General features: G+C 41.9%; 1 protein-coding gene across 2 annotated transcripts; it reads right to left on the bottom strand.

The window, feature by feature from the left end:
- Nucleotides 1-276: 276 nt before the first annotated feature.
- ALKBH1 (alkB homolog 1, histone H2A dioxygenase) lies at nt 277-24,261 on the bottom strand. 2 transcript variants are annotated; one of them, XM_059182688.1, is made up of 6 exons: nt 24,070-24,261; nt 21,076-21,184; nt 17,231-17,393; nt 5,797-5,887; nt 2,639-2,832; nt 277-1,450 (listed from the first exon to the last, which is right to left on the bottom strand). In XM_059182688.1, the coding sequence occupies exons 1-6, from the start codon at nt 24,241-24,243 to the stop codon at nt 1,021-1,023; spliced, it is 1,161 nt and encodes a 386-aa protein (XP_059038671.1). In that variant the 5' UTR covers nt 24,244-24,261; the 3' UTR covers nt 277-1,020. The 2 variants fall into 2 exon arrangements, with proteins under 2 accessions (XP_059038671.1, XP_059038672.1); XM_059182689.1 differs by having other exon boundaries at nt 17,231-17,360.
- Between the last annotated feature and the right edge of the window lie 4 nt (nt 24,262-24,265).

Genomic DNA, 24,265 nt, shown 5'->3' with positions numbered 1-24,265 from the left:
AGGGTATGGTGACTTGAGTTGGTGGGGGTACAAATATTAAAACTTGGTGCTTCATGCATTTCCCAAGCTGCCCACAATCACAAAAGATAGCAGTGACTAGAATATCAAAGAATATTCTCTCCTGTGAGATAATCACAGAGAATACTTAGGGCAGAGCGGGATGGTACAGGGCAGAACCAGCTAGAGGGCTTCAACAGCATGAACGACGCAGCAAGTAAAAGCAGGAAAAAGAAAACTAATCCCAGATTCGCTAACCCTCGAAGACAGATACAGATCTTTAATTTAAAAGAGAGAGTTTTATTCATGGAGAAAACAGTTACAGAACACCCTTGGGGCTTTTTTAGTCCAACAATTAAAACTGCATTAAAAAGCCAACAGGAAGAGTTTAGACCTAAAGGAAATCTGGAGAAACTACCACTCCTCTTCCTGTGGCTTTATATATATTTTATCTTTTAGGTAAGAGAGAGCTGTGATTAATTTCTTTCCTAGGAGACGAGGTTTCTAGTTCCATTGTCTTCATGTGTATAGGATTTTTCTGTGAAGGCCAGAGAAGACGGGAGAAAAGATCACTGGGCGGCTGCAAGAATGAGGAGGAGCCTACTGACTGGTTCCTGGGACCATGATTTTATCACAAATCATTAGAAGGGGTAGCAGGAAGGGTGTCAGGTTTCCCATTAATAAAATTTGAGGTATTTAAGGCTCCAATAACATGGCAACTCACTTCTGCCTCTCTCAGAGGTATGGTAGAGGCTGGGAAGGCTGTTCTGGCTGCTTCTTGGACTTCTCACATACAACAGAACCAACATCTAACCAGACTGGCCCATGTCCAACACATCTCTGAGCGAAGTGGCTAGCTGCTTTACTCTTCAGGATGGGTTCCAAGGCAACACTGTGATCCATGATGAGTTTTTCCCTGTCTCTGTTTTTGGCTTGTCTTGATGTTAAAGTCTATGGCAATACAAGAAAGCATGGTCATCTACTGTGAGACCTGCCTGAGGAAAAGAACGGGCTCCCCAAGTCTCAGCTGTCAGGGTTTAACTTCACTCGTTTTACTTGGCAATTCTCGTCATCCAAGTGGCAGAAACCTTCTGTGGTGATGTCTCTCTTCTTCTCCTCCATGGGTTCCACAGGGAAGTCCTGGTCTGTGGCCAGTACCTGTCGGACAGTCATGTTCACACGAGCAGTCTTCAAGTACCTGGTGCACACCTGCCAGTCCTCCTCGGAGCAGGGTTCTACCACGGAGTCTCTGGGGAGGACGGTGGGCAGAGGAGTCTCTAGGCAGCACGGCAGGCTCTCCCCCTGAGGACTTGGAAGGACCTTTGGGACTGCATGATTCAACAGGCGGCTGAAACCTGACATTACCATGATGTCACCGCTGTGCATGAACATGGCTGTGGGCACCTCATCCCTTTTGAGGCCACCCAGGAGAAAGATGGCAGACTGTCCGAAGCTATAAAAAAATAAGTAAAAGAACACACAACAGTAAGTTTTTGTTACTAACCAAGGCTGGGAAAGTTACTGCCAACTGCATTCTTTGCATATTTCAGCTCAACACCTACTGCTCTCACATCCTTTTTAATCTGTGTTAAGAGCCTTTTCTTCCAGCTTGCGTCTGTAAGTGACCAACCCATGATCTGCTGCTTAAACTTAGCAGAGCCCACAAGACTGCTATAACATAAAATCTGAAGCGCTTAAATAAGCAGATTAAAAATTTAGTTTTACTATTACCCATATAAGTTTTAGTGATGCATCTTTAAGATTTAAGCCTCCCAATAAATTGAGTCCTTTTCTATATTTATCATGCCTGTTCACTTTTTTAAAAGATTTTATTTATTGGGGCGCCTGGGTGGCTCAGTGGGTTAAGCCGCTGCCTTCGGCTCAGGTCATGATCTCGGGGTCCTGAGATCAAGTCCCACATCGGGCTCTCTGCTCAGCAGGAAGCCTGCCTGCCTCTCTGCCTGCTTGTGATCTCTCTCTGTCAAATAAATAAATAAATGAAATCTTAAAAAAAAAAAAAGATTTTATTTATTTATTTGAGAGTGAGCGAGAAAGAGAGCACATTTGCAGGGGTAGAGGGAGAGGGAGAATCTGACTCCTCACAGAGCGGGGAGCCCGATGTGGGGCTCGATCCCAGAACCCTGGGATCCTGAGCTGAAGGCAGACACTTAACTGACTGAGCTTCCAGCCTGTGCATTTTAAAGATAAGGCAATTAATAAAGGACACCGTTCAGGCACTTTCTTTGTAGGATACAGCTGCAGCACTTTGCCCAATTTAAACTTATGTCTAGGGAGTCAAGAGAGTAAACTAGTCAGGCCTCCATGCTTTTCTCTTCCTTATTCTGAAAAGGTTGCTTGTTTTGCCTTATGGCCTTCCACACACACTGATGATACCTTCCAATACAAAAGGTAGACTCCATGCATCTTAAACACAAACATTAACTGTAATTTGGTTACTACTCTTAAGGACGAGGTTAATTTTACTTATGACAACATTGTTAAGACACCCAGAAGTAAAAGACTGTAGAGTCCAACCATTTCTTAAAGTCCTATGTTTTTATTTATTTATTTAGTTTAGAAATGCTTTTGAATAAGGAATGAAGTGGCAGAAGGTAATCCCAAATCCCTAGAACCAGCTTACCTGAAAGACAGCAGGGGTTTGGAGTGATCTAGTTCAGATCTATCTACATGGATTCCCAGTGTGGAGTCCAATCTGTAGTAATTCAGGATACCTGCCTCGGCTCGGAAACCCTGAAATCCACAGGCTGCGGCTACTTGCTCTGAGAGGAAAGCCAGGTCAGAAGGGAAAGGTGTATAATGATCGGCTGAGTATTTCTTTGATAAAAGTAGGGAAAATAAGAAAAATAAACAATGATCTCAGGAAAATACGAAACTGTGGCATAAGATTAATTACCACTTTAAAATGATCTAACTTCTATGTAATCCTAACATAGCATGATTTATCCATCTGTTTTTGAGGCATCCAGTAATCTAATGAGATGTTCAAAACAGTGAGCACCTAGGACACGGCAGGCACCATGCCGCACAGTGCTAAATCAGACAAGTCCCACCCCTGCATGGAGTCTACACGTGAAGCAATTACTATATCTCTCTCTGGTATACTTTAATCCCAAATAGGATCATTTTCATAGGACAAAAAAGTGACTCAAAACTGTCACTGCCAAGAGGCACATGATGACTAAATGTGATGTGCATCCTGGACGAGAAAAAGGACATCAATTAAAAACTAAGAAAACCGGGGTGCCTGGATGGCTCAGTGGGTTAAGCCTCTACCTTCAGCTCTGGTCATGATCTCGGGGTCCTGGGATCGAGCCCCGCATCGGGCTCTCTGCTCCCCTCCGCCTGCTTCCCTGCCTACTTGTGATCTGCCTGCCAAATAAACAAAATCTTAAAAAAAACAAAACTAAGAAAACTGAATGAACGCTAAGAAATTATGAATGAAATATGGACTTCACCACTGTAATAATGCATTAACATTGGTCCACTAATTGAGACAAAGGTACCATAATAATGTAAGATGCTAACAGGGATAACTAGGTGTGGGGTATATGGGAACAATGTATAATCCTTTCAGCAAATTCAGAACTATCCTAAAATTCAAAGCTTATTTAAAAAAAAAAAAGGAAAGCAAGCAAGCAATTCTAATACAATTGCCACTTTGGTTTTGAGCCCCCAGCCCACAACACGGCATGCTGCCAGCTTCACTGGTCAGTCTGATGGGATGACATGTTCAAAACATCTGAACTGAAACTACCTTACACCATGGTCAAGACAGAACCTTAATATGGAAGTAATTTCCAACATTTACCTTTCTGAATTATTTGTAGCATGTAAAGATCACAATACTCCTTTTCTCTTAAATAGAACAAAACAAATCAAAGGGCAGAACACTCTCTACAAAACCCAGCAGCTCAGAACAAGGTGGCAGTCTCCTCGGCAGACAAGGACGAGGGCTGCTCTGCTTGGTAAGCTCACAGCGGCCCGATGCCCCTCCTTTGTTTTGCTGCTGTTCTCATGTCTCTCTCTGCCCAACAACCTCAAAGCAGATTAGCAGACCCACTTCTGTCTCACCTCTCCACTAGCACCCTGACGTATCCCAGGGTACAGACGTATCCCAGCTGTAGCAACAGAGGCACACCTCTGGAAAGAACTTTGGCCAGAAGTGACCTTTAACTTCACATTAAGGAAGACTTTTGTAGAAGGTCTTTAATGGATGGACAAGCCTCTTCATTTGGAATTTGTGTTTTATGTTTTCTTCTTTTTCCTTAAGTGCACATAAGAAGAGTTCCCATTTAATTTCCCCAAACCAGAGAACTATAAGGTTTTTCCTCTACCCTTTTAAGTTTCAATCCCTCACAAGATCAACTGGTCAGAGGGGCACGTGGGTGGCTCAGTGGGTTAAGCCTCTGCCTTTGTCTCAGGTCATGATCCCAGGGTCCTGGGATAGAGCCCCACATTGGGCTCTCTGCTCAGCAGGGAGCCTGCTTCTTCCTCTCTCTGCCTGCCTCTCTGCCTACTTGTGATCTGTCAAACAAATAAATAAAATCTTAAAAAAAAAAAAATCAAATGGTCAGAGCTACTGTTCTAGCACTAGGTTACCTCTGTGGGCTTTCAACCCTACCCCCAACTGTCTGTGCACTCGTCTTCTTACTTCTCTTTCATTTTTTGCCGTTGAGTCACTCAGTTTCTGATAGTTTCTCACTCCACATTTTTCTTATTAAGTGAGAGTAACTTTAAGCCCTTGGGGAATAGCAGCATCAGCAATAAATATAATATCATAAAAAACAATAAGCTAACATGTATTGTGTTAATGCACTTAACTGCTCAGAACAAGCAGGCACTGCTGCAATCACGACGCAGGCATTACACCTTTGACGCTCGCCACCCCTCCACCCCAACCCCATTACGAGGTACACACTATGGAAGGCCAGGTTCAAACCCGGGCTGGCTAACCCAGAGAGAATCACCTGGCTATTTCCCCAAACAGAGATATCCAGTCTTCCACTGAATCTGCATCAGTGAAAGTAAGAATTATGTCATGAACATTTCCAAGCAACATTTATCATTATTTTGAGCAGTTAATGTAATTGCTAATAGGCTGATTTGATTGAAACTATGGAGCTTTTAGAAAGTTACTAGTTAGCAGGAAGATGGTCTATACCAATCTCTTTATTCAGTTTATTCTCAGAATGAGTCCTTCTATTTGGTGGCGAACATCTAATGGAGGCAAGAGGCACTAAACTGCCCATGATAAAGGAGGTACTTTTGGAAACATGGAGGTCGGGAATGAAGAAACTGTACCTCAAGAAAACACCAGACTTTGTTAGCTGAAGGACATTCTTTCCTATCTGTGTATTGCTCAGACCTTATACAGCAGGCAAAGGTGCCTTTAATTGAGTTGATGGAGAACACCAGAAGCATATGGAGTTCCTTTTACTCCAAACAGATATTAAACAATAATGGAAATAAAGGTTTTAATTGAGAATTGCTCTTGAATGCAGTAAAGAAAAATCTGTACCCTTGAAATGTACTTAAGAGAAAGCACCAATGACGTCTGATGAAATAATACGACGTAAGGGCATATGAATTTTCTCTTGGGGGAAATTATTCATTCTTCTTGGGATACTGTTATCAAGAGGATTTTAAGAGATAAATGAAAGAGATCCTTCCATCAATGGATAATCTGACAGTGTACAGGTTTGCCCAGGAACATATCCAACTACTGAGCCCAAGGAGTGTAAAAATGAAGACGATGGAATTTGCAAGAACTCCGCGTACCTTACTGTCCCAGTTGTAATGGTAGCCTAGAGTCACCCAGCGCAACTTCTCTAGTAAGCTTCGGGGTCTCCGTTTATTCACTTCTTTGTTCCTGTGAAGATTGGGGACAAAAGAGGATTTATTCACCTCAAATGGCAGCCAACAGCCCTTTGCATGCATGGAATTTGGTATTCCTTGGTATAAGCTGTTAGCAAAGACCTTGAGAGGGGAAGTGAGAACAGACAAAGGAGTTGACCCAAATATATAACACTAAAAAACATGTTAGCATTTGTTTCTTCTTCCTCTTCTTCTTCTTCTTCCTTTTTTTTTAAGATTTATTGGTTTGAGAGAGAGAGAGTGCATGTATGCTGCGGGGGGGGGGGGGTGGCGACGGCAAGGGGGAGAGGTAGAAGGAAAGAATCCCAAGCAGACTCCCTGCTCAGCAGGGAGCTGGGCCAGGGCTCAATCTCAGGACCCTGAGATCAGGACCTAAGTCAAGATCAAGAGTCGGGCACTCAACCGACTGAGCCACCCAGATGTCCCCATGTTAGCACTTCTTAGTCCTTGGTTCTAAATCCTCTGCTGAATGGGATCAATTTTATTATTATTTTTTAAATATTTTATTTATTTATTTGTCAGAGAGAGAGAGAGAGAGCGAGCACAGGCAGGGGTGGGGCAGAGGGAGAGGGAGAAGCAGTCTCCCCACCGAGCAGGGAGCCCGATGTGGGGCTTGATCCTGGGACTCCATGTTCATGACCTGTGCTAAAGGCAGATGCTTAACCAATCAAGCCACCCAGGCGCCCCCATGTTAGCATTTCTAATTTTTAGTCCTTGGTTCTAAAACCTCTGCTGAATGGGATCAATTTTAAATGGCAAGTTTCCAGCATCTCAGTAATGATAAGAACAACACAGAAATATCTTTACCTGTCCATTGGAAATGGGACCAAGGGCACTACAGGTAATTGAAAATTTGGCTAACAGAACAACTGAACAATTCGGTTTGCTGAAAGTGATGTATAATTAATTATAGTTATCACTATGTTTATAACGATGGTAGCTTCCCAGAATTATAGGTCGGGGGAAAAAGTTTGGCAAAATATACATTGTATACAATAAAAAATAACTGGTTTAACATGACTTCTTCAACCCTGTCTAACAAAGCTTAGATAATTGAGGCTTAGCTAACAATTAAGGACCACTGTAATTGATATGGTTTCTGACATCCCCTTGTTCAAACACAGGAAGCTTCTGTAAAACAGAGAGGTGCCCTTTTTGCAATTATATCCTGTCTGATCAAATCCATGGGATTAACTACTCCTCTTCTAGAGGAAGAAGCTTCTTTGATTTACCTCTAAATATCTAAAAATACAAGAATGCCAGGCCTAATAATTTTAGGGTTTGTTTCTCCTATGCAATTTACATCAGTAATCAAACAATTTTTTTTGGTTCAAGAACCACTGCTGTTTAAAAAAGAAAAGATTAGACTGCTTTAAGGAGTTTACATTTTGACAAGAGATGACAGGTAAGTATAAGAAAAAAATCAAAGGAAACTTCAAGGCAGTATAAAATTTGTACTAAACTGTAGAACATGAGACTTTGAGGGCCACTGGAATTAAGAAAAAGCTATCTAATCAGTTAAGTCCGTATGGCAGAGTTGGGAGTTGAACATGGCATTGAAGAATGGCTATCATTTAAACAGTGGAGCAGTGGGCAATACTGGCGTACCACCTAGGCAGAAGCAAAGGGTTTATTAGAGGCTCAGACTGCAAGTGGCACTCGCCTTGATGTTTGAAAGAGTTTACAAAATAGATGCTATCTGGGGGCACCTGAGTGGCTCAGTGGGTTAAGGCCTCTGCCTTTGGCTCGGGTCATGATCCCGGGGTCCTGAGATCTAAGCCCCGCGTCGGGCTCTCTGCTCAGCAGGGAGCCTGCTTCCTCCTCTCTCTCTGCCTGCCTTTCTGCCTCCTTGTGATCTCTGTCTGTCAAATAAATAAATAAATATTTAAAAAAAAAATAGATGCTATCTGTCCTCACAAAGTTTACAGTCTAAGGACACTGTGACACAGATATACATCAAGGCCAGTAGCTAAAAAGGAATGGAAAAAATACTGATTGATTGAGAGTGGTGTAGAAAAAAGGCAGAGCCTCTGAAAGGCCTGTTTACAAGGTTGGTTGTTGGCAGGCATCTGGAACTTGGACTCTGGGGAGGTTCACACCATTCCCAGAACTGCTACTCACTATGCCTAAATTTTGTGCAAAACAGTATGGTTTTGTTAAACAGCTGTTTTCCTTCTGGGAGCCTGGAATTTGGTTTGTGTCACAGAGAGACTATGGGACCAGCCCCCAGTAAGAACCTGGGGACTAAGTTTCCCTGGTGGACAACAATTCATGCATGTTGTCACAACTTACTATTGGGGGGAATTAAGCACACCTTGTGTGACTTCACTGGGAGAAAACCCTGGAGGCTTGAGCCTGGTTTTCCCAGGACTTTGCTCAATGTGTCTCTTCCCTTCACCTTTTTGGTTTGTATTCTTTGAATTAGAGTTAAGTCTTATCCACAAGGACAGATATGTGCTGACCCCTCCCGGTGTATCATCAAAACTGGGTGTGCTCTTTTTTTTTTTTTTTTTTTTTTTTTTTAAAGATTTTATTTATTTATTTGACAGAGAGAGATCACAAGTAGGCAGAGAGGCAGGCAGAGAGAGAGAGGAGGAAGCAGGCTCACTGCTGAGCAGAGAGCCCGATGTGGGACTCGATCCCAGGACCCTGAGATCATGACCTGAGCCGAAGGCAGCGGCTTAACCCACTGAGCCACCCAGGCGCCCCAAAACTGGGTGTGCTCTTGGGGATCCCTGGCACAAGAGAAGACAGGTTATGATTAGCAGTTCAGGGGAAACAATATATATGCATGGCCAGTGACTGCAACTAGCTGATGTGAACAGTTACCATGTAGAACCACCATTCATTATTTTATTTTCTATGTGTAAAAACTAAAAACTGGGGGGTGGGGGAGAAAGGAATGCATAATTACTAACACAACATGGGTTCTACCAATGTTTCTTCAGATAAAGATACAAATAAAAAAACTCCCTAATGATCCCCTCTGGAGAACATAATCTATTTTAGTAGCCTTGAGATAGAAAAATAAGAATGACCTCTCATCTCTGGACTCCTGAGAATACTGTGGTTAACAGTGCATAGCCCACTTAGTTTCTGCCAAGTGGTTTCCAAATTTTAATGCTCAGGGGAATCACCTAGAGGGCTTGTTAAAACCCAAATGGCTGGGCCCAGGCCTATAAATTCTAATTCAGCAGGTCTAGGATAGAGACAAAGAATCTGTATTTCTAATAAGTTCCCAAGAGATAGGGATGCTGCTGAATGAGGGAACACACTTTGAGAAATACTATGCTAGCCAAAATTAAAAAAAAGATACCTTCCACCTTTCTAGATCAATAAAGGATCGTTTTATTCTTGATGAAAAGCTCATGCTATTATATCAAAATTAGATTGATCTAAACTAATAAAGGTAAAAGAATGCAGCTCTAAAAATAATTCAGGGGGCACCTGAGTAGCTCAGTCAGTTAAGGATCTGTTCTTAATTTCGGTTCAGGTCATGATCTCAGGGTTGTGGGCTCAAGCCTCGCGTCGGGCTTCACACTGAGCATGGAGCCTGCTTTAGATTCTCTCCTTCCCTCTCTCTCTGTCCCTCACCTCTACCACCTGCCCTAACATAAATAAATAAATAACTAAAAATAATTCAGAAGGCGATGGCATTTTAGACATTCAATATAGTATCACCAAGCTGCTTTTCCATCAAGAGTCAGTCTAATGTTCCTCAGGACAGGGCATACGCTATTACAATTAACACAGTTTTATGGTATTGTTAACAATAAAATCATCAAAATCATAGTAATAATTGAGCACGAATAGAAACATCCTATATTATACCTTTTAAAATCTGTTCTTTCAGAAAACCAAAAGCACATCTCTTTTCTACCTTAGCTGTATCACTATAAGGAAGGCTTTGGGCTTTGCCTTGTATTATTGAGGGAGGCTAGTGTAAGGGTGTAAAAGCATTAAGTCTAGGCCACCTAACAAAAAGGAAAAAAACTTAAAGACTTGTGTAGTAAAAGAAGAGCTGTGATCATTGATTACACCATCTGAGGATGATTTTATACACACACACACGTTTTGTGTAATGTGTCAAACCCAGGTAGGTTTAAGATTCCACCCCTCATTTCATAGCCTCTGAGAACACAATTTCCTTTCTTTGTATGGAATTTCTGGTAGGAAAGTAACAATAATTATAAGATTGGCCTTCCAGATGTGACAGTAGGACAGGCTAACACTAGTCACTTCCTGTCTCAGCACTACTTAGGGACCATTCTGGTCCCTGTGGGTTTTGGGTAACCAAGATTCCAAAAAACTCAGTATTGAACACTGTGAATAGTTTAAGGCCAAAACCAAATTTAACGCATGCCCAGATGATTTTCAAGCAGGAAATACTGAGAGATGAGTAAGGGGGGGGTGGGGAGAGGTGGGCTGTTCTCTTTTTAAACTTGACTTGTCTAAAAGGAGGCCAGGAAGCTCAGTGCCAAAAGAGCTGCCATATCTGCTCTAAGGAATGCAAGGGATATGTCAGTACCTAACTTTAAATCTTGATCCAATTATCCAGAAGAATGTTTTTAAGCAAGTATGACCCTGATTATGGGTTCTCACTGCAAACAGAAACATACTGTGCTCCCTGCCCCCGCTGCAGCTCCAAGCACTGGTAGGAGGAGGATGGATGGGTGAGCTGGCCACCTTCTCCTCTGGTCAATGTGCCTACACAGCAGTTTGCTCACTTTCTGTCATGGATAAGTGCTTTATGTAAGTGCTGGTATTTCTCTCAGCAATCATGTCCTCTAGTGCTGCTTTCAAATGCACCCTAACTGCATGGAAATGAACTGCCCTGCTCGTCCACTCTTCGTGCAGTGTTAGTTTGAGTGTCGTAACTAAGCACTGGGAATTCCTTCCCTTCCTTGCTTCAAGGGACGTTAGTGAATCATTATGAAAGCAACAGTACTTACTCAGGGCAGAAAATGTCTAAGATTGTTTATGATAAAAAGCCTTAAAAACCCCATTACAGATATTTGTTTTTTCAATCATTTTTTTAAAGTTTTATTTCTTTACGTAATCTCTATACCCAGTGTGAGGCTCAAACTCAACGATCCCAAGATCAAGAGTTGCCTACTGACTGAGCCAGCTGCACACCCAGCTTTACTATGGTCTTTACATGTAACTGACAGATCTCCCTCTCTCTGACTTCACTCTAAAGCTCAGTTCCATATTTCCAAAGGCATACTGGACATCTTTGCCTGGCTACTTCAATAGGCATTTCCAAAAACATTAATCCCCAAACTACACTAAGAATTTTGTCTCTGCTCCTTCTCTTCTTCCAAACCTATTTCCATTAAAAATCTTAGTATATAATGGTACAATGAGCACGGAGTTGCAAATATTTTTTTGAGAGACTGATTTTTTTTCCCAGAAGTGAAATTGCTGCATCCTCTGGTAATCCTATTTTAACTTTTAGAGAGACTTCCAGAGTTTTACATAAATAATTACAGCAGCTAAGACAAAGAAACAACCTGAGTGTCCATTGATGGGATGAATGGATAAAGAAAACACGATACACAACACATAAATGAATACTATTCAGCCATAAAAAAGGAAATCCTATCATTTGTGATAACATGAATCTTCAGGGCATTGTGCTAAGTGAAATGTTAGTGAGGGAAAGACAAACACTGTATGATCCTACTTAAATGTGGTATCTAAAAAATCTAAAACTTGCAGAAACAGAAAAGACTAAAAGCTGCCAAAAGTGAGGGTGGTCGGGTATGGATAAGTGAGTTCTGAGGATCTAATGTATAGCACGATGACTACAGTTAAGAAAACTGTATTGTGTATTTGCTAAAAGAGTAAATCTTAAAAGTTCTCATCATGAGAAAAAATTTTGTAACTACGTGAGGTGACTTAACTTACCTAGATAATTATTTTGCAATATTTACATACCAAATCATTATACACCTTGAACTAATATAATACTGTATGCCAATTATGTCAATAAAACTGGGAAAAAAACCCTTCACCAAAAAATTCAATTTTACCCTGTAAGTGCTACAGAGAAATCTGCGGATAATCCTTAACTTCTTGTCTCCCACTTCTCATAATCTCTTGGTCACCAGGCCTTGTTGACAATGTCTTTTCTATTAATAAGCTAAATTCTTAATTGTGCTTTTTGCAACAACTGTATTTTCTGTCCATATTCCTCACTGTAAAGAATTGCCATTCTAGGGGCGCCTGGGTGGCTCAGTGGGTTATGCCTCTGCCTTCGGCTCAGGTCATGATCCCGGGGTCCTGGGACCGAGCCCCGCATTGGGCTCTCTGCTCAGTGGGGAGCCTGCTTCTCCCTCTCTCTGCCTGCCTCTCTGCCTGCTTGTGATCTCTATCAAATAAATAAATAAAATCTTTTTTAAAAAAAAAGTTACCTTTCTAAAGTGAAAAATCTGATTAATCCTGATGAATCTCCATAGAGATTCATAGGACAAAGTCCACACTTTGCCAAAAGGCACGCAACCCCCCTAATAATCCAGTTCTTACCTTTCCCATCTTACCTCCCTTCCTTTTCCCATAGGGGGCACTACCCTCCCCATCCTTCATGGCTGTGCCTCTGGCCATACAGTTTTCTCTACTGAAATGCTCTTTCCTCTCCTACTCTCTTCTCTGTACAGCAAATTTTTCTGACTTGCTTTTGCATACACAGTTTAACCTCACTTCTTCAGGGAAATCTGTCCTAGTTTCAGTCTGTCCCTCCACTGTGCCACCACAGCACTTTGCGACTTCTATTCACCTACAAATTCTGTATGTCAGTACCTGAATCCTTCCTTTAACTGTCCCTTCCTCAAAGGCAGGGAGTGAATTTTAAACTTCATATCTGTTTTAGCATCAAGTATTTCCTAAAACACAAATGTACATTATTCAGTAATGAAAATAAGATGAAAAGGTACTATATAGTCTTTAATTGATCCTTCTCAAATTCAGCATGTTTTCATCAACCTAACGGAGGGGGTTATCAATTTAGTTAAAGTAATATTTAAAAAGCAGTTTCTAATATATACAAAGAACTGTGGTTGGCACTGAGGTTACAAAGACTTCAAGGTCTGGGGCAGAGGAGGGGCCTGGCAGGCAGTGGGAGGGAGAAGGGCCCCATGACTGGATCCACTCTAACAAGTGCTTATAATAGTTTCATAAACAAAGTCTTAAAGGAGTAGAAAAGGGGAAGAGATTAATTCTGCTTCCACACTGAGGATATTAATGCAAAAAACTTCCACATATACAAAAATGGATGCAAAACATTTCATAAGCTAACTTATGGAATAGATAAAGCGAAGTTGCTTTATTGAAATTAATATTTCTCCTCATCATATTCTTCTTCTTTTTTTTTTTTTTAAGATTTTTATTTATTTATTTGTTATAGAGAGAGAAGCGACAGAATGGCAGGCAGAGGCAGAGGGAGAAGCAGGCTCCCTGCCAAGCAAGGAGCCCGATGTGGGACTCGATGCCAGAACGCCGAGATCATGACCTGAGCCGAAGGCAGCCGCTTAACCAACTGAGCCACCCAGGCGCCCCTCGTCATATTCTTTAAGAAGTTATTTTTGAATAGATGATATATTCATAAAATTCAAAAGGTACGATAGGATCCACTTATTAATTCCACAAATATGTGGTAATTATTGTGCACTGAAGAGTAAAAACAGAGGGCAAGGGGATGAAGAGTGAGGGAAAATGGGGAACTATTTTTAATTTAATGATAAGGGAATCATCTCTCATAAGATGATAAAACCCAGACTTAAAGGAAGCAAGTCCCTGATTACCTAAGGGAAGAGTTTTCCAGGTAGAAGGAACAGCCTGTACAACGAATCTCAGCTTGTCTGATGTGTTGAAGGGAAAGCACGGAGGCTCCTACAGCTAGAGCAGAATCAACGAAAGGACTGGTCGGAGATGAAACTGGAGGTGGCTGGGGGATGGATCACCAAGGTCTTTGCAGGCCATGGTAAAGACTTTTGATTTTATTCTAAGAGTGATGGAGTTGCATTAATGAATTTTCACTGGCCTTTGTCCCTGGCTCTTGGGAAGGAGGTTTTAAATCCTTGAATTTCTTGGAGAAATAGAGGGGTATCTTTGTTATTCACAGTGGGCCCTATGCCACAGCTAAGTTTATGCTAAGGAGATGACTCAGGATAGGAGTCTGTCAGGCTAGGAAGCCCAACCATGTGATTAGAGGGATGGAGGCTTTCAGTCAAGTGATTAGCTAAACCTCAGAGGCTGGGCTGGGGACTAGAAACGGAGTAAAATCATGTGACTAATAATTCAATCAAACATGCTTAGGTAGTGAAACCTGCAAAAAAAACCTGAATACTGGGTTTGGGAGAGCTTCCTGGGAAGGTGGCACTTCCTGATTCCATGGAAAGAGGACATGGAAGCTCTGCAGTCAGGACCCTCCCAAACATCGCCCTACATTTTCCTCATTGGGACGGTCCTGACTCGTATCTTTTATAATAAAACTATAAACATAAGTATGATTATATACTTGAATTTCTTTCTTAAATTCTTTGAGTTGTTCTAGTGAGCTATGAACCTGAGAGGGTCATGGGAGCTCCCCTGAATTTGAAACCAGTTGGTCAGAAGTGTGGGTAGCTTGGGATCTCCCAAGCTTGTGCCTGGTGTCCTAAGTGAGACTGGCTTGGCTGGAGACCCTGGAGACCTAGCCCTCAACTTGTGATGTCCTTGTCCATTCTGGATGATGACATCAGAACTGAACTGCAGTACTGAAGATGAGAAACTCTAAGAGAAGTGCAGGGATTTCCATACAGACTGAAGAGGGGCGCCTGAGTGGTTTGGTCAGTTAAGCATCTGACTTCGGCTCATTGGGGCCCTACGACAGAGCCCTACATCAGGCTCCCTGCCAAGTGGGGAGTCTGCTTGTCCCTCTGCCTGCTGCCTCCTCCACCCAGCTCATGTATGTGCACATGCTTTCTCTTACAAATAAATAAAATCTTAAAAAGAAGAAAGACTGAAGCGGCATGAGAACAGACACAGGGAGACGGGCTAGGAGGCTACTGCAGTCAATGATGGTGGCTCAGACTGAGGCGGCCATGACGAGATGCTAAAAATTGATTTTACTATGGTGGTAGCCTTCCTATATTTGCTAGAGTTGGATTTAAGATTTTTGAATGGCTGTGTTGTGGCTGCATTCTATTGCTGGGGTATGTCACTCTTGATTTATCTGGTCTCTTGCTGACAAACACTTAGCATGCTTCTCATCCCCCACCCATTACGAACAATGCTGCAGGGAAGATGCTTACACCTAACTACTGCGATCTTGTGAAGGCTCCAGCGACACTATGCACTCACAGAACTAAGGTGCCCTAATTTTGTGAATAGACTTATTTTCCCCTCTAAGTTCAAATATTTCTTCTTCATTTCCTACTTAAAAGTTTCTTCTTCCTTGACCACAGAACACTAAAAAGTTAAAATGGAAAGGATCCTTAGAGGTCCTCTGGCTCAGCAGTCCTCAATGTGGATATTATGGTCAATAATCAGAATTTCTAGGGAATCTTCTTCAATGACAGGCCCTCTCCCTTTCTGAGCTGCTCTGGAAAAGTGGGGACAGCTGGCATGTACTGTCCAGGTGACTCCAACCATGATCCAACCACCTGAAATGTCTTATCCAGTCCAATCCCTTTGTTCCCAAGATAAGGAGATCAAAACACGTATCACATAGTGACAGAAGAACTAGGGTCCTAATCAATTTTCAATGCCACCAACAATGTCTGAGCCTATCACTTTCTTCCAACCCTTGACAACAGAAGGTAGGACCACCACATTTTTTATTTTTACTAATTGGCAAGACAAAAAAAAAATCAAAACCCCCAAAAAGACCCTCACCACTGTTTACAATGATTTATTAAGGAGATTCATCTGAATTATCACGGAAGATGATAACTGGGATTTCTGCAGTTATTTGTCAGAAGGAATAAAATCAATTACTTGAAAACACAGGCTGGTTTAGCCTCCAACTCTAGTTCTCTAACAAATTGCACTCAACCATGATCTTCCTATACTTCACCCTCAGTTCTAAAGAAGACATCACCAATAGCTTTACAGAGGGTGTTTCCCACTGCTCCTGCCTTTCTCATAACCTGCAGACCAAGAAGGCTTCAAAAGAAAACCAAATAATTTTAGTTTTCCTTTCCTCTTGCAACTAAAAGAACTCTTCTATTTCCCCTGTTGGAATCAGTATGACACAGTTTCTGAAAACTGAACCATTAGAGATCCTAAGTCCAAAGAGAAGACACAAAGCCAGAGCAGGGGTTTTAATGGGCTGCTCCGAAGATTTCTCGTATATTACCCTGTTTAATCCTCACACTGTTAAATGAGGGAAGGACTACTATGAGGCACAGAAAGGTTAAGAAACTTGCTCAAATTTACATACCTAGTAAGTGGCAGACCTGGGATGAGAGCCCAGGTGGTCGTAGAAAGAGAATAATAGACCCAATTAAAAAATAACTTTTTCTTCCTTGATACCTTCTTCTGCCTAGAGGAATTATGTCTCTCTCTGGCCCCCACAGCATTTTTCTAAACACCTATTCTGACACTTTGTAAGCTCTGCTATAATTATTCCTGTTGACACTGAGTTCCTGCCATAGACTATGCCCTCCTGAGTACAAGGAAAGTGTCCTGAGAATCTTTGTATCTCCAGTGCTTAGCATCATGCCTGTATACAATTAATCCTCAATAAATTTCTGTGGAACGATGGGGCACCTGACTTCAAAACAATTACGTATTTGTGAATGAATAAAAGTTGATTCAACATTAAGGTGCAAACATTAGTTCTCATGAGGAACAACTGATTATAAAACTGCTAGTAGCGGTGATTTCATCTAGGAGGGCAGAAATAAAGAGGTTTTGGTGTTAATTTCTTCCAGGGTACAAGTCTTCAAAGGAACTCACAGTTCACTTTTTAAAAACATCTTATTTTTTTAAGTAATCTCCACATGCAATGTGGGGCTCGAATTCACAACCCTGACATGTAAGTTTTGTGGTCTACCACCTGAGCCAGCCACATGCCCCTGGAGCTCACTTTAAGTAGAAAAAGGGCTGAAGCTGGACCAGTTGATGATTAATGAGGATAAACTCAAGATCTGAGCTATGATAAGGAAATACTTAAAATGGATCTCAATTTAATGTAACTGTCAAAGCATCTGTCCAAATGTTCCCAGGGGAAAGAATGTAACTGTGCTGCTTCTGCCTGGAAACAAGGAAAAAATACAGTTCAGTTACTTTCACTGCATTGTTCTAGAGGTCCTCTAAGGATGTGCAGGGTGCTGAGCTGAATATGAACACTTACCTCAGAAACTCTTTGCTCTGTTCCCACAGGTCCTGAGTCTCTTCCTGGGTCATGTGCTTGTCCAGGTTACACACATTTGGTTTCTGGGAATATAACTTAAGGCACTGCTTCACCCAGTGCCACTGGTAACCTGGGAGGAAGGGGTTTGGGATAAAAATAAATCCTATACAAAAGGACAGGTGGGGAAAAGGAGAGGAGAAAATTCTCCATCAGTTATTGATATAACTTGTTTTCGATGACATCCTTATACACACTACTGTATTATTTATTCCCTCTCCCCCTTTGCTCATGCTTTGTGGCTTCCACATTCATAAGCAAATGTTCTCATTCCTATTCTCTGATTTTAGAGGAAGGGAAGAAATAAAGAAATTCTCAAGAGAAACAAATATTCCACAAGTATCTGCTGTGTTACCCCAAGGCAAACTTAGAACTGCTCATGCCACAAGTCACCCCTCAAATCTGTACCAGGTATTTATCATTTTAAAAAAAAGATTTTATTTATTTATTGGACAGAGAGAGAGAGAGATCACAAGTAGGCAGAGAGGCAGGCAGAGAGAGGGGGGGAAAGCAGGCTCCCCGCCAAGCAGAGAGCCCGATGTGGGGCTCGATCCCAGGACCCTGAGATCATGACCTGAGTTGAAGGCAGAGGCTTTAACCCACTGAGCCCCGGTATTTATCATTTATAAAGGTGGTAGCTGCTTCCTGCAATTACTACCTTTGTGAGCGCTCAGTGGCCCCCCTCCCGGCCTTTTCTGTCTTCTAGTATCTGGCTAATAATTCTTACATTAAATTCCCTTAGTTAAAATAAACTGGTGTGATTTCTGCCTGTGACTGAAATCTGATGGACAAAACAGGGAAGATAGACGCTGTGAAGTACATCCACTCAGGACGGCACGATGCAAATACCTACAGCACGTGTGTGGAAAGGATTTTGTGACCTTGACAGTAGTCTAACGTCATTCTTCTCCTGTGTCGAAGAGGAATAACAATATTTAACTGGAATCCTATGCAGGCAAAGGATCCATTCTTTAAACACTCAACGAACATATGCTATGTACTTTCTTAAGAATTAGAGATGAAAAACTGTCCTCAGTGAAGCCCCTGGTGACTGAACAGCAGAGACCGCCTTTATCAGACAATGCCTTGCAGAAACCTGGCTATAAAAGGAAACAAAGGTTGAAGAGCAGGCATGGAAGAATAAAGAATTTAAGGGGAGAGTTTATGGTTTTTAGGGTTGGGAAAGGCCTACGCATGCTTACAGATAATGCAGAAGAACCAGCAGAGATTGGAACTGGTCGAAAATGGAAGAGAGGAAAGGAGCAGAGCAAGGTCTTAAAAGCTGGAAGGGGTGAAAGAAGGTGGAATCAAGAAGGTGAAGGCACTGGCTTTGAACAGAAGGTGATCCTCTTCCTCTAAAATTGGAGGACAGGAGAGAGAACATTTGTTTCTGAGTGGAGGCTACTTCTGCACTTCATGCACCAGCAAAATTCTCCAAGTAACTTTAGAGTATGACAGGACTGTCAATATTCTGAGAGAGAGAGAGAGAGAAAAAAAAAAAAGATATGAAAACCCCCAACTTACCCACCAACAGCATTACTTCACAAAATAAAGATTATAACATTCCGTAAAATATCAGATTAAAGGAAGACTACTGCTTACCCAGTAACAGGAAAATGAATACCTTTTAGACAGTTCACTCTAGACGACTGTTGCTTTCTTTTACTGAATTAAAATTTGTCTCCTTTTAATTTTCATGCATTGATCTTAGGTTTGGACACACAGAGCAACCCCTAAATTAGTTTCACATTCTTCAAAAATACCTCTAGCTTTCTCTCATTTACCAATCATTTACTATGTGCCATGCATGGGCTTAAGTACTTCACAGTGTACTCACATTTAATCTTCACAATAACCTTACAAAGTGAGCACCTTTTTATACACATTTTACCTATCAGAAAACCAAGGCCAAGAAAGATTAAGAAACTTGCCCAAGGTCATATAGTGGACGGTAGAACCATGACTTGAACCCAGGTAGCCTCGTGTCAGAACCTAGGCCTTCACTACTAGTACCTACTGCTCTCATCCCTTTGTGGTATGACAACCTTTCAAATGTTGGATGCTGTCAGGTTCCCTCTCAGATTTACTCTTCTTTCGACCCATGACTTCCTGCACATTCTTAAAAGGACAGGTTGTGGTTACTCAGGTTCCTTCACAACAAGCAGAAGTTCACACAATCCCTCTGATCAAGCCTGAATCAGAGATGGTCATTTCCCACGTTCTGGACATCGAACTTCTACTAAATGCAGCTTCAAATGTCAGGGAAGACAGAATGAAGTCTCTGAGGGTACCTCTAATGAGGTACCAACTCACAAAATGTGACTTAAGTGTGAAATCCCAGAAAACCTCAAAATCAATACAATTATTTGGACAACAGATAAACCGAAGTAGGGTTGATAGCTTTGTAGTCTTAAACAATTTGTTAAGAGAAGAGGGCATAGCAAGAGAGAAACAAGGCCTTGAAAACAGGAGGTAGGCCTGAAATGTCAAGGGCAGCCTTCAAGAACAAAAGGTACATATAAGACTACTGGTGATGGACGCTCCTCATTCACCCAAATTCATGGCGAGCCACACTTTCACACATTAAAGCCATCATCTGACTCTTCTTTCATGAAGAATTTAAGTGTACGAGGCCTTTTAGGGAAGTACTGATACTGTTATGCCATCCTATACTGTTAACAAATATATCAGTGGTCATAATTATTAAGAGCTGTGACACAGACCTGGCCCATGGCATAATGAAAACTGGTATTTTTTTTAGGCATTTTTCTTGCTTTTAATCTTTGAAATCACAAATACAGTGTTAACTTTATGTCCTCTCCATGAAAAAGGATGACAGATAAAAGCTTATTTGATCACATAAGGCATTTCTGTATTTTCTATTTAATCAATTTATTTAAGAGAGCGAGAGCATGAGGTGGGGGGAGGTGGGGGGAGGTCAGAGGGAGAAGCAAGCTCCCCGCTGTGCAGGGAGTCTGATGCAGGTCTGGATCCCAGGACCCTGGGATCATGACCTGAGCCAAAGGAAGCCACTTAACCGACTAAGCCACCCAGACGCTGTGCATTTTCTAAATAGTTCATAATAATTAATCTACAATGGCCCCATGATCCTAAAAGAAAAAAAAAAAAGATTAGGGGCGTTTGGCTGGCTCAGTCAAGAGTATGCGACTCTTGATCTGGGGTGTGAGATTGAGCCCCATATTGGGGGCAGAGTTTACTCAAAAAAGATTAAAAGCATTACCCATCTTTCATTATGTTAGTTTCTAGATGTGTAATGTGAGCTACCCAACATTACTGAAGTGCAAAATGCTAAATGATTTAGTTTATTAGGGCTTTTTGATCGCATTAACTCATTAATGTTCTTTTCAAAAGCTCAGCCTTAATAATAGCAACAATTTTTAGGTTGTTTTCTTTTTTTTGCCACACAAAAACGTAGAGATTTTGTGATTAGAGCGGCCATTATGAATTGTTCCGTCATTCAAAGTGGTTCTTCTGCCAGAGTAGCTGTTTGGAATTGTGGCAGGGAGCCCAGAATCAATGTGATAATTTTTGATTTGTACCTGGTGTGTCACTTTCTGCACTTAAGGTAGGCACTACTGACTCCTGTTCTAACCTTTGGAAATTCTAAATAAATGGACATCTTAGATGAGGCAGACTTAAAAGGAGTTTGGGAGTGAAATATTTTTGTGTTCAGTTTTCCTCCTTGTCTATTTACCTGCTTACAACTCCTCTCCTGAAATTAGACAAATGATTATCTGATTTTGTCTTCTGAGGTCAGCTGCACTCACCAGGATAGCCTTGGAGTCCATAAGCTTGCCACTTGCTGACTGGCTGAAGTCCTGCTCTATGTGCATCGTGGTCACTGACAGAAGACACACTCAGCTGAAATCTAACCACCTGGCAGAAAGGAAAGAGAAGTTGGAGGGCTAAAGCTATTTTGCAAGTCAGATCTGATAATCTCGAACTTCTAAAGATATTTCTGGTATAAGGAAAAATTAGGAGTCCTAAGTTTGGGCTCCTAAACTTAGTTCTACCACTTACTTGATGTAACACTTAGGTAGGTCAATTAACTTTTTTTTTTTTTTAAAGATTATTTATTTATTTATTTGATAGAGAGAGCAGAGGCAGAGGCAGCAGCAGGCAGAGGAAGAGAGAGAAGCAGGCTCCCTGCTGAACAGAGAGTCCAACATGGGGCTTGATCCCAGACCCTGGAATCATGACCCGAGCTGAAGGCAGATCTTAACCAACTGAACCACCTAGGCGTCCCAAGTCACTTGACTTCTTAGAGCCTCAGTTTTGTCATCTATATACTAACAAATATTAGAAAGCAATACAAAATTAAGCAGTAGGAGAAGCAGGCTACCATTTTGTATGACACCACACCTTTGTGGATTTCTTCTAAGGCTCTAAATTGTGAGAGATGTACTGAAATATTCTCAGTGAAAATTCTGTTGACCTCAATTCGGTCCAACAATAACGCTTCAGAGGCACTTGTATACAGTTGGTGTTTTAACAGACTTGTGAGGAGCATCAGGCAGGGGAGGTTAAGAGAATGAAGAGAGTGCTCCACCAGACAGAATAACTGTTTCAGTAAAACTGGAAACCCTGTTTGCTAAAAGCATGTTTATTCTTTTAGATGAAACTTCAAACTGAAACTCAGAGCTTTTGCCTTTGTTAATCACTGAGAAGTTTTCTTTGCATATAAGAGCATCTTATGGATGGATGGCTCATTAAATTGGTTAAGGGATCCAATATTCAGTCACTAAAGTAAGGACATTCAGAAAACAAAATCCTTTATTCCTCCATTAGTAACAAACTTAAGAGTCTGGCTTGCCTTAGAATACATCAGATGTTCTCTTCCAAAATGATATTATCTCTTATCCTATCAACTTCACCAAGTGTAAAGATTTCCAGAAAAAAATAGCAACTAGTGGCTGGTCTATTATTACCAGTCTCTGTAATAAAATGGTTATCTCTGGTTTATCTCTGTAATAAAATGGTTATCTCACCAATAAAATGGTAATCTCTGGTTTATCTCTGTAATAAAATGGTTATCTCACCAATAAAATGGTGAGAGACCTCACCAGCCAATCGTTCCAGGTACTGATAAGATGTTTTTATTTCAAACACTTTATAATGATCTTTCAAATAGACCATACTTAGTGATGCACTGTAATTCAGCAACACCCTCATATCTGAAGTTAAATTTGTGGACCTATTCTCCATGCTAAGTTGAAACAAACCTCTGAGTCTTTAAAAAAAAGCCCTCCTTCCACTCTTGCCTGTTAGCTATCACTTTCTTCATTGCTCATTAGTTGCTCTTATAGCAACTTTCTTCTCCGGTTTGCTACTTTCAATCTGTTTTGAGTTGAGGAACGAAACATCCCAAGGTTTTGTTTTGTTCTGTTTTGAGATTGAATCCTTATTTGAGAAAGAGAGGGAGAGCACAGTGAAGAGTGAGAGGAAGAAGCAGACTCCCTGCCGAGTAGATAGTCTGAATGCTGGGGGCTCATGACCTGAGCCAAAGGCAGAGGCTTAACCAACTGAGCCTCCCAGGTGCTCCTAAATATCCAAGTTTTTACGTACTGAATGGATAATATATTTATTGAGTGCTTACTGTTTAAGATACTGTGCTAGACACAATCATCTCCTCAGAGGCTTACATTCTGAAAGTATTTTTGAGAGAGAGAGATAGAAAGAGAGAGAACAGGCAAGCACAGCAGGGTGGGTAGAGAAGGAGGGACTCTTAGGCAGGCTCCATAGGCTCATTGTGGAGCCTGACGTGGCACTCGATCTCACTACCTTGAGATCATAACCTGAGCTGAAATGGAGTCAGAAACTTAACCAAATGAGCAACGCAGGCACCCCCATTCTAAAAGTATTTAAGTATTGCAGCAAAATATGGGCAAAAGGAGCTGAATGAGGATCTGACCCATGTATATTATTCTTAGAGAACTGACTTTCTGTATGCTATTTTGACAACTCTAAGACCACTTCTGTAAACAAACGAAGTTCCTAAGAAGCTGAGTTCTAGACAAATATGGTGCTACGATAGCATTCCGATTTTATTGCGGGCTATATATAAGCTTAGAAAGAATTCTGCATGCAGCCATCTGTGGACAACACTAAGGCCAAATTAAAGGATCAGGGATCCTCAGTGCGACAGCGACGGTAAAGAAATTACGCATTATAGTACATTTGTGATTCTCCCTGTACCCCCTGTCCTCCTTTAGGTTGCCTTTCTTATTCCACGGGGGAAGGTAGAAACAATGGATAGTGTTTGGATTCGTTTGCCCTTTACTTTCAAACGTGGAGAGATCATCTCAATCGTTCAACGCCCTCTTGCTAAAGGGCCCAGGGACGACAGGGAGCAGTTTTGTGGACAACGGTTTAACAACATCGATCCCTCTCAGTTCTGGGACTACTCATGTAATTGTCCCCCCCCCGCCCCCCAAGCTGCAGAGCGTTATCCTAACATCTATGAATACAATTTATGCGTTTTTACACAAACCGACGTAGAGATGCAAATGGACAGTTAATGTTAGGAATACAACAATTTCCAAGCATTGAGGCCGCAGCCAGGAATGGCCGCGTGGAGGAACCGCAGCGCAGCTCTTCACCGCCGAAGTGTGACGCTTCGTGGACACTTAAACTCCGCGCCCACGGAGAGCGGGAATTACTCAATAACAGTCTGGCAGCGAAAAGAGATGAGGAGGACCCTGAAGCCCCTCCAAGAAGCGAGGCGAGGCGACCGGGGACCCGGGATGCTCCTCTCTCCGTACCTTGCGGGCACCAGGCCCCGAGCCGCGGGATGCCGAGAAGTCAATGACCGCTCCCAGGTCTGCGGTCCCAGGGCGACTCTGCCGGTAGAAGCGGAAAAGCTTCCGAAAGGCGTCCTCCCCTGGCTCTGCCGCCAGCGTCGCTACAGAGCCCACGGCTGCCGCCATCTTCCCCATGTCGCTGTCTGGCCTCTTCTGA

This window comes from Mustela lutreola, chromosome 7, assembly GCF_030435805.1.
Source record: "Mustela lutreola isolate mMusLut2 chromosome 7, mMusLut2.pri, whole genome shotgun sequence".
NCBI lineage: Eukaryota > Metazoa > Chordata > Mammalia > Carnivora > Mustelidae > Mustela > Mustela lutreola.
Note: the sequence above shows the minus strand (reverse complement) of the source record. Positions and strands in the feature narration are given on the sequence as shown.

Excerpts from the sequence above, each read along its gene's own strand:
- ALKBH1 (XM_059182688.1), bottom strand. The coding sequence starts at position 24,243 with ATGGGGAAGATGGCGGCAGCCGTGGGCTCTGTAGCGACGCTGGCGGCA. Across the intron at positions 17,394-21,075 it reads TGGACTCCAAGGCTATCCTG|GATTTATTTTTATCCCAAAC; the intron begins GTGAGTGCAGCT and ends CCTTTTGTATAG. Across the intron at positions 1,451-2,638 it reads AAACCCCTGCTGTCTTTCAG|CTTCGGACAGTCTGCCATCT; the intron begins GTAAGCTGGTTC and ends ATTTTTTTATAG.